This window comes from Alligator sinensis, unplaced genomic scaffold (genome assembly GCF_000455745.1).
Source record: "Alligator sinensis unplaced genomic scaffold, ASM45574v1 scaffold800_1, whole genome shotgun sequence".
Taxonomy (NCBI): domain Eukaryota; kingdom Metazoa; phylum Chordata; order Crocodylia; family Alligatoridae; genus Alligator; species Alligator sinensis.
The window spans coordinates 840349-851370 of NW_005842655.1; the positions used below are offsets into that span (position 1 = coordinate 840349).

At 38.1% G+C, this 11022-nt stretch overlaps 1 protein-coding gene across 1 annotated transcript in view; it reads right to left on the minus strand.

Moving 5' to 3' along the window:
- The window catches only part of HNRNPR (heterogeneous nuclear ribonucleoprotein R), a 30997-nt gene extending 25112 nt beyond the window's left edge, over positions 1 to 5885 (minus strand). The window contains exons 1-4 of the mRNA XM_006033709.3: positions 5718 to 5885; positions 3207 to 3325; positions 2709 to 2816; positions 1805 to 1918 (exon numbers count right to left, since the gene is read on the minus strand). Coding sequence (XP_006033771.1) covers positions 1805 to 1918; positions 2709 to 2816; positions 3207 to 3325; positions 5718 to 5874 — 498 coding nt within the window. The 5' untranslated portion in view covers positions 5875 to 5885. The remainder of the gene's footprint in view (positions 1 to 1804; positions 1919 to 2708; positions 2817 to 3206; positions 3326 to 5717) is intronic.
- Positions 5886 to 11022: the final 5137 nt, after the last annotated feature.

Consider the following 11022-nt stretch of genomic DNA (forward strand, 5'->3'; position numbering starts at 1 on the left):
ATGTCTCTGTTTCTTACAGGACCAGATGTATTTATTTTGTGTATGCGGTTTCGACATATTGTTTCAGGCAATGTCCGGATAGGACCAGAGATGAGCTGCCTAGAAAGATAGGCTGGAAAGGAGCTCATAAGGTCATCTTGTCTAGCCACATGCTCAAAGCAGGATCGTTGCAAACTAAACCATACCAGACAAGTATCTAACATTCTCTTGAAAGTGTCCTGGGATAGAGGTCTGATGACCTCTGTAGCTAGCTAGTTTCAATGTTTAACCACCTTTGCAGTCAGAAAGTTGTTCCTAATCCCCAACCCACATTTCCTCTGCTAGAGTTTGAAGCCACTGCTCCTAGTACTGTCTCCTATAGCTACAGTGAATAATCTAGATCTCCATCATATTTAAGTCTTCAAATACCTGAAGGACAGTTTATCAAATCCAACCCAACTCTTCTCCAGGCTACAACAATTCTAGTTCCTCCAGCCTTTCCTCATAAATCATGTTTCCTAGGCTAATCAGTTTTGTCACTCAACCCCATTCTCTAAAAATGTTAAACAAATATTGGACCCAGGGAAGACCCCTAGGGCAGAGTTTCTCAAGCGGTGGTCCACAGACCACCACTGGTCCACGAGCTCCATTCAGGTGGTCTACAGAAAGGTAACCCAAGGCTAAAGCTGACAATTATTACACCCAGTTTCCCAGAACTTTGCTCAAAAAAACAGGTACACCCATCACATAAGAAAGGTAAGACTACTGATATTAAAATACTAGTTGTGCGCTTTGGTTTGTAGAACCAAAAAAAAAAAAGTGTACTAAGTGGTCTGCCAAGACCCTCACCAATTTTTAAGTGGTCTGCAAAAAAAAGTTTGAGAAACACTGCTCTAGGGCACACTGCCTCCCAATACCATCTTATTACTAGACACCATGACATTGATGATCACTTAATGAACATGATGACCTAAACAGTTATGTTGGATAACTGTTCTTCAACACTCCTAGCAATAGACAGTAGATGTGCCAGCAATGTAATGCAGCTAGCACAAAGGATTCCTGTGGCATTAGCCACAACTCTTACACACCGAGTAAGTAGGTCTGCAGAACTAGCAAATGTATAACAGCCAGCATGATTGGGGGGGAGGAAGAGGATGCACCAAAAAAAACAAGGGTACTGCTTGTTTAACCTTAAAAGCATCTCAATCTGAAAGATACTAACTAAGCTCCTGATTTACAGATGTAATTATTTCAGTTTTGTCTCATTATAATTAACAAGAAAGTACCAATAAGAGACAGATGTGGATGCCACTGAAGCTTGTGTAACACAAACCATCCACAAATGACCACTTGTGAGGTGTCTGTTTTCAGTTCTCTATAAATATTTAAGCATAATTTTAAAAGCATCTGAAGTACACTTTTTCAGTGTTCTGTCACAAAGCCAATTAGCAGGTCTCACATTATCACTACAAAGGCACATGTAACAGCATAGTCAAATGACTTGTTAGCTTTATTACACTTGTCTTTAAAAGTCTTCAGTTTGATTGCCCAATTCAGATTTTTAAAGTTAACAGGGAATTCAGCTTTATAATCCCTTTCTTTGCTTCAAGACATCTGTGATTATTAGTGTCCCATTTTCTGCAGAAGCAGAATACAAATGAGAAATACATACTTAAGGATGATAAGATTTTACAGAAGTGTAATACAATGGTGTAGGTCTTCATTTGCACTGTGATTTACTCCTAGCTTAAGTGATTTAGGAAGTCAAACTACATACATGACCAGTCATAACAGTCTGCTAAAATAGTCTGAACATACTAACCTCTGTTCCAATTCCAGGTTGAACGCCTGAGTAGACAGTGTCTGGAGGTGGTCCCCCATACTTCCGCTGTCCTGTAGTCACATCCAAAGTGTAACCTGTCCTCTCTAGCAATGCCTGAAAAGTTAAATTATAAAAGTTTTAATTCACTTTTGTTATACACAACAGCTGGAACAGAAATTTCCTAATTTGCTCTTTGTCAAGATTGTACAGGCCTCCAGAGGATCCGCACAGAAGTCAGAGCGTACTAAAAAGGATATTCCAGTTTAAAAACCATACACACATAACCTATACTTGCTTTCCAGAAGAGACTAGAGATTTTTCTTAGAGAATACATAAACACATCAATACAATTATGCAGAGGCAACAGGTTGGCTTTCCCTAATTTGTACTGTTATGCAAACTAAAGTGTAGCACAACACATTCCCAAAAAAACAGTGATGCAGTTTTTGGCCCCCCCCCCCTATTTTTTTTTTTTTTTTCAGCTACTTACAGCATTAGCATGAAAGCTGTCACTCAAGACATGTTACATAAGATTTTAATTTGAGTTTTCAGAAGTGCATGCATTACTATAAGCTTAATAGAAAGAAAAGCTGTGCAAGTGTCTCTCTCTTTAGGCAGACCTCACTGTAACTTGAGTTATAAAAACCTGAACACAAAGATTTTGCTGCCATAATAGTTTACATTAAGTACTTAAAATTAAAGACCTGGAAGTTTCCAATTAGTGGAAGAACATCTCTTCTCAGTGTGTCTCATCTACATTTCCTTTCAGCCTCAATACGAAAAGATCCAGAGCAGCCTTGTGTGCCAATTCTATGTAGTAGAGGGGGATTTAAAGTATACTCAATTTCATCCCGATCTGTATAACTAACTCCAATGTTGAAGAAGTAGGCTTTAAGAAGTTTACCTTAATCTTTGCTTCATCTGGTCCCTTTGTTGACTCTTGTACTTTGCTTCCTTGTTTCTCTCTCTGCCTGTAGGTCTTCATAACTCCACATAAAAATGCACTTTTGTTCTGTAGATACAATTTATAAAGTAATTGAATTGGCTGTACAAAAAGTCATTGGAAGCTACTGACTCTTACACACACGAGATTAATGTCAAGTCAATTCAGTAACCAATAAAATAGAAAGAAACCTAGAGACAATTCCTCCTGATGTAATTCCTTGGAACAGCTAGCAGTGAAAGAATCATCATTTCCAACTAACTGGTTTCACATTCACTCAAAAATGTGTTAATTTCAGTGCATGTAAAACATAAAAGCCTCCAAACACCCAGATACCAAAGGCATATTTCAGAACAGAGCACTACCAGTGAGTCTGTTAACTATTGACTTTTTGTAAAGTCAGAAGTGTGAAAACACTGTTATACTTATTTGCTCACATCTCTGGAGCTCTCACCTTACCTGTACATGCGACAGGTCACTTTCTTTAAACTGCTGTAATACAGAGAGGGCTCCTTCTTCATTAAATTCCCTAAGAGCATCAATTGCTCTCTCATCAAGATCGATATAAGCTACCAACCCTAAAAGTTAAAGATAAAAAAGTTACAGATTTCTGTTTAACTTTGTGAACATGCTGACTAAAAACTATGCAATTTACTTTCTAAATCAGTTGCATTCCACATAAGTAAAGAGAATTATGCATCATTTAATTTCAAAAACTAGATATTCCTACAAGTATATGAAAGGACATGAAAACAAGAAAGTAAAAAGTTAAATTAAATGTAGCTATCTAGGCACTAAAGTAAACTGAATGCAAGATTACAAACCAAGAAAGAATGTACTAGTTTAAGACCTTTGGGAATTAAATCTGCTATAAGAGCAAAATTACATATCAGGGTTTGAAATAATGAACTCTGGCTAAATTTCCAATAGATTCAAGTCTAAAATGTGTCACATTTCCTTCCCTTGAATCAGCCATTCCAAACTACACAGGCAAGAGAATATTGTGCATGCCCTGCTCAACATACAAGTGGAACTACTTGACTCGAGGTGTGAGCCACTTATACGGCCACCTCTCCCCCAACACCCCAGAAGAATGTTAGGAGAAAGAACATTTTGCTTCCATTTTCACTAACCTCTACTTGAAGAAAGAAAGAAAGAAAGAAAGAAAGAAAGAAAGAAGTTTCTAGGGGGAAATCATAAAAGAGATTATCCTATGCAATTTAGCAGCCAGAATCCAAAAAGACATTATTTCAAGCCCTGCTACGTGTCCTATGTATGCCACTGTTAACTTTATAGGTACAGACTCAAAAAACCCCAGTGGACTAGTTCTGAAGCACATATTTTAAAGCCTTTAAAAAGTTCTTCCTTCTCTCTGAGGTATTTGTAGCAAGTTCAGGGAAGCTTTGGATGCTGCCCATTAGATCAAGGATTACAGTTCATAAGATCCAAGATGAAATTTAGCACAATATTAATATGAATCCATCTCTAAAACTCCACAGTGAGTATTCTGGAGTTTAACTGATGCAGACTCCTTAATCTCTATCTGAATTCAAAACATATAGTACAGCTGAGCAGGACTGCATTTCAGAAGTGACCCTGCATACTGGCAGGCACCTGAATCTTTCACATGTGAAACAGATTCAGCAGATTAAAAATCCCAAAGTTCATCCCCAATTTAGCTGCAGTATCAAGAGTTACTAACAGTGCTTGTGCAATGCAGAATATCTTTAACTGGTATTAAAGAAACCTGAACAAGTGAATATCATACTAGCTCACTAGTTTCTGGGTTTAAAAAAATGATTGATGTTAACTCACTTGAGAACTCCTCATAACACAACCTAACTGCCACACATGCTAGAACCCCTGAGTTCCCTTGCCCAGGCACTTATACCTATGCTCAAGCCATCAAGTCAAATAATCATAACCCACACTTGGAAAAACATATCTCTAGGCAAATAAAACCTGGCAGAAAGTCATTGGAAGCTCATTTGGAGCAACTTAAGACTGCCCACATGAGCCAGAATACCTTATCTATCCTTAGTATGGTATTATTTTGAACTGCCTCCACTTTGTCTGCAAAATTTTTGGACTATTAGACAAGATAAACTGGTATCTCGCTACTGACATATTCAAGATAAGTGCATAAAGCATTTCTATTACATTTCTAAATCTGTTCACAGAGCACACTTTGAAGAGAAGAGTAGTAGTTTCAATTTACAGGACCCAAAGTATAGTGAAGGGGGGCTGGGTGGGGGAGGGAAAGGTGGGGGGTAAGCTGAAGATTACAAAAAATTCTTATGAAGAAACCCTCTCTCTAGGACTTGCAGAACACTTGCTAGCAGCAAGATTACTGAATTTGCTAGTTTGCTTAATCCTGAACTTCATTAAATAACAGTTATTTTTGGTCAGACTGAACACTTCAGTGTAATGATTGACATAGATTCAACTGTCCACTAAGAACTAGACAGAACACAAAATCCACAGGCAGACTGGAGTTCAAATGTATTCTCTGGCAAGACAAGCTAGTTCCTTCCCCCACTAAGCCCCCTATCCAGCCCTTAAGCCTTTAAAAGTCACTGTGAGGAGTTGACAGTAGAAAAGTAAAAGCAAATGATGATTTGTGTTGAGGAAAAAATGTACAGTTCAGTATGTTGGAACATACATCTTTACTTGTGAAAGTCTAAGACAAACTGATGAACTGTATCCCGAAGCAACTAGGATGTCATATTCAACGCTAAGGATGCTTCAAATAATTAAAAAGTCAGTGTCAAACCCAATTTGCCTTCAAGAAAGTGAAAGTAACAATACATTCAGACCTACACAGATCAAAAAATAAATAAATAAAAAAACCAAAATAAAACAAAACAAAAAAAAAAACAGAGTTTACTTTAAAACCTTAATCTATAAAATTTGAAAATGGTATTGCCCTCACTTTCATAACCAGTCAGAAACAAGAAATGCATATTATACCTGTCTGAAATATTTCATCAAGTCTCTCTGCCACCTTCTGTGGGAGGCCTGCCTCTATCAGTGTCTTGTAGTGTTCTGTGTGAGTTACACTGGAAGTATCCATTGGTTCTTCCTCTTCTTTTAACTGTACCGCATTACCATTCACCTGATTAGCCATTTTATTATGCTGCTGGAAAAAATTCAGGAGCTATATTACAATAAGCCAGAAATAACTAGTTTGTAGGACAATGCATGATTTATCTAAACTAATTGGTATACATGCTGAAAATGACCTGTATCAGAAGTTGTATTTAATGCCTTTGGGATGCAGCTGACCTACGTTTCAAGAGAAAGTACAATTGTGTAATATTGTGGAACATGTACATGGTTTACACTTTTAAGTACTTCATGTACATCAGGGCTAAACTTTACTTTCTGAACATCAAGAAGTTATATGGATGACACAGCTGCTGGAGTGTAACAATGTATGATACAAACAGCCACAAAACTAATGCTATTTTCATCTCCCTTCAAAAATTTGCTGTTTTAAACCTTCATGAACACATAGCCCTAGAGGGTAACTTAGCATACAGATGTCCAAACTAATTTGCTAATTTTCAGTTTCTTGGCTTGCTGCCATGTCTTCCTTAAAAACCAACATTAAAATATTTCCTATAAAAAAAATAAAAAAAAAAAAACTGTATTCATTTGGGTTGCTGTCAGAATTCATTATGTACAGAAAAAAGGGAAGCATCATACTCAAATCTGTTATAATTTCAACCAATTGTGGAACAAAACTGGAAGCGGAAAACACTCCAGGTATCAACTCCAGAAAAATGTTTTAAATTCTGCAGACCATTGCATGAATTATGGATTTTGTGAGTTAAAAAGGAAGCCATGACTGCAGCATCTTGAATTTTATCTTAAAAGACTTGATGCAAGAATCAGTATTGATGTAGCAAAGATATACATTCAAAAAACTGTATAGCTATCTTTTCAGGTAACAGGCTTGCCTAGGTGTACTGTAAATGGTTTCACTTTCTCTATTAGCCAGCCAACCAATAGATGTTTTGTATTCTCAGCCACAAGAGCTGAAATGAGGTTATCCAACTACCCACAGAGATACTGGGAAGGTCCACTGTTAAAGATCAGAAATGAAAAGGGTCCTAGACTTTAAGACAGGGAAGAGTTTATGATCCACATATCAACAATGGAATAACCACGTACACATACGCAGCATGAGAGGAGCAATGAGATGTTTACTGGAATACATGACATGAAAGATGGGTTAAGAACAAACCTTTTTATTTTTCCCTGTGGAAACCTCAAGCTATCTATTCAGCAGACAGAGCAAATATGCAAAACAGCCACACCTAGAGACAGTCTGCATATCCAAAGCTTCAAAGTAAAAGTCTATGGACTGGTCTGAAAATGCACCAAGAAAGATTTGGCAACTCGAGCAAAGTCATTTTTGTTTGAGACAAGGGATTGTGATGGACTGTGACAAAGCTGAGATTGGGAGGGGTGTCAAGTCTGAAGTGATACAACCACTATTCAGTGTCATGACTTCTACAGCTGATGCCACCACTCTCCCCTATGCAATCTGTAAGAAAAAGCAAGGCTTTCTAAAGCTGCATTGCACCTACATAAGCATCTTGAGACCCAACTATTCCACCCCTTGATCAAGCCTCAAACATACTTTTTAAACTATTCACTTAGTTTTAAAAAGAAGCTCTACATTAGTTTTTTGTCACCTACTGACTGCATAGACTGTATAAACCGTGCATGTTAATACATCCATGCTTATGCACTACACCAAATATTAATCAGATTTCCAAAATATTAATGCAATATTAAGTTTATGCTATTAAACACATTAGTAAGGAAATACAAAGTTAGGGCTAGATGTTTCCTTCCTTATTTTAGAGGTTTTCTATAGGCCATGGAAACTTATGGGTTTTGACCACAATAAATTCTGCAGGGATGACTTGTAACAGTAACAAATGCGTCCTCCTAAGTAAGCAGATGCCCCTTTAGCAAGGCTGACTTCTTGTAAAACTACATTCATGTGTCAAACATCACATACAGGATTCAAGTCTCTCCTTGAGAAAACTGCTGAGTTTTAAAATTACTCTTTCTTGAGTTTATCTAAAAGTAAAAATGGAATGCATCTGCCACACTACATCTAAAGCTCTTCATGAACTACATTTTGTATTTGCAACATAACAATATGTAAATATGCCCAGTGACTTTAAATATATGAACTGGGGCATACGCAATCCAGTAAGGTACTTTATTGCTACAATGCAGAACAGCATGGTCACTGTACAAATTCTGAGCCTGTTCTATTACACTCCATGTAAGTCAAGTATATTCATGTTATGTTTTCTTATCTTTGCAAATGTAACTTGAGAGCATTAGTGCAAGATGACAAAAGATTAGACTACTACATGCACAAGTCCAAGGTAAAACTGAGAATTCCACTTGAAATATGTATATTCTGTCACACGTTTAACCAAAAACTCTTAAGTATAATTTTATTCTGAAATGTGACAAAATACTATGGATGTGGAGAATATTCATGGCTCGGTTATTTCAAGAAAATATTTCTATCTGCAAATAGAATACATTTCCTCCGATCTACTATTTTTGTAAACCTCATTTTCTCTAACTGGGTTGCATATGTATAACTGAAATACAAGAATTACAGTGATGGGGGAGTGGGGGAGGAGGAGAAAGAGAGAAAGAAAATACCTAGTCTTCCTTCCTTAGCAGTGTGTGCTATGTGGGACAACTAGGGATAACATCTAGTAAGATACTTTGCCACCAAAAACAACACACAACTGAATGCACAAAAAAAGAGTCTGATTAAGGAATACCTTTGCTTTCCCTTTCCATACTTGAAATGAACTTCAAAGATTTAATATTAAAAAGTATGCAACACTAAAAAGATGACCACAAAATCAGATAAGTGTATATAGATGTTGTATGTGGTATCTGATATGGCTCAACTTCTGACCTGCCATAAATAAAAAGCACTTCATTCAAGTAAATTTGGATAGTGTAACCTTCATGTGCAGGCACAGAACTATGCCTAATCTCAGAGGGTTAGTGAATTGTTTTGCCCCAGATGTGTGCAAAAGTCTCAGGTGAAGGATATACATGTATATGTAGTGTCCAGAAAGAGATGAATTCAGAAGGTGCACATGAAGATGTACCTCCTGAAAGCAGTTACTGATTATCAGTATATATGTTGTGTGTGGAGATTGTTCCTGGAATACTAATAAGACCATGTGGAAGAGCAGTCAGATGTGTTACTAAAAACTCCATATTGCAACTCCCAGCTACACAACTGAAAACAACAGGAACTTTATACTATTAAAGTATATTTCCAACTACTTATTGTATTTTTAATTGGGTATCCTGCCCATACCCTGTCTCACAATGTGTTACTGTAATAACTAGCTCTCATGAGGTTCTACTCACACAAACTAGGAGGTTAAATTTAATCTGGTTTTGAATTACCTGGAAAATGCTTTTATTTTAAAGAAACAATAAAAAAAAAAGATCAAAATGGTCAAGCCTCCATGTTTTCCCCCATAGATGCTTTCTATTAACATGACAAATCAAAAGAAAGTATGGCAGCTGAAAATACAGACTTCTCTGGACTGCTATTTAGCTATAGTTTGACCACCATGGAGCAGAAGTGGACATAGTCAACTTGAACATGCAACAGATATAACTAAAAAGTTCTACAGAATTTGGACTCTGAGCCCGATTCTGGTTTTAATATTCTTTGCAGATAACTTGGAGATCTAAAAGTAGGACAGTTAAAATACTGAATGCCAACCATTTACATTATTAATGCATCAAAAGTAGTTGTTTTAAGCTTGTAGCTCCCCTTCCCAGCATCCCTGGAGCACAGCAAGACAATCTGATACCACGCAAAAGAACTACTTTTAGTCTAAAGCCACAGTACGTCTCAAACCAAAAAGGAAAAAATAAGGAAGTTATGAATGAGGGGAGACAAGGGGTTATAATGGGAAGCTGAACTCTGACATGATTACTGAAGGACCTTCCAGTCACTACTGAGATTCATTCAAGTTTTGAAAGAAGGTATATTACAACTGTTTCTCTCATACAAGTAAACTGTGGTGTAGTAAAAACAACCGTAACTTGGTCTTATTTAGAACTTACTTAAAAAACACACTACAAAATATTCACTGGTTCATAGTTATGAACACAGCACAGGGTTGGTCAAGTTTTTATTGGGAAGATACTGCCTCTACTAATCTCAATCTCTCTCAATTTGATTTCTACTACAGCATGTGCTACTGTTAATGAGTATTTTACACCCTCACCCCTCCAACACAGTAATTCTTAGACTTAAATCACAACATGTACTAGAAAGTTTGGGGGACCTCAATTCCCATTCTTGGCATACAGAAAGATGGACACAGCTCTCAGGCTGAAAACTACATAGAAGACACTAATGAAGGTACCCAACGCTGCCTGTCATGGCCTTAGACACTCCTACCACGATTTCACGGCAGTCAGTTAGCAGCTATACTAGCGCTGTAGGTGGTCAGCGCAATTAGATCATTGCACAAAGTGATGGTATTATATTAACCTGACCAGTGGTAGATGAACTCAATATGCTGCCAGTTCACTCAAATTAAGCACTGGGGTGGCTTGTAAGCATGTGTGGGGCAATGTTTGAGGGATAATTCAAAGCGACCCTGCAGAGGGGTCTTAACATTCATTCATTTGAATGTCTCAATGCCTCTTCTACCTACTCCACACAGCACGGGTGCCAAGATACATTCATTTAACACGTGAGCTTCCCCCCAAAAAAGAAAAAGAACAAAAATTGCTTTGCAAGACAGATCATCAAGCTCCACATATAACGGAGGGAAATGGATATTAAATTCCCACTTTTAAAAACAACAAGTTTCGCAGATAAGTCTGCAAAAATAATAATAATAATAATAATAATAATAAAAATAAAAACGATGGGGAAGCAAAGCAAAAGAGCCAGTCGCATCCCAGGTGGGCTGAGCAGCGGAAAGCAGCTCCCCCCAGCGCTTGCGCGGGCGCTAAGGCACCGGGAATCGCTCGGCGCGGACGGCGGGAGAGGCCGATCCTCGCGGCCGGGTATTTTCTGCCGCGCAAAACATCGCGGCTGCCGGGCCTTCCTGGGAGGAGGCTAGGGAGGCCCCGCAAAAGCGCGAAGCCCCCCCGAGCAGGGCCCGGCGGCTCGCAGCGAGGCGGGCGGGCGGGCACACAAGCAAGCACGTCCTCCTCCGCCGCCTGCGAGCGCGGGGCC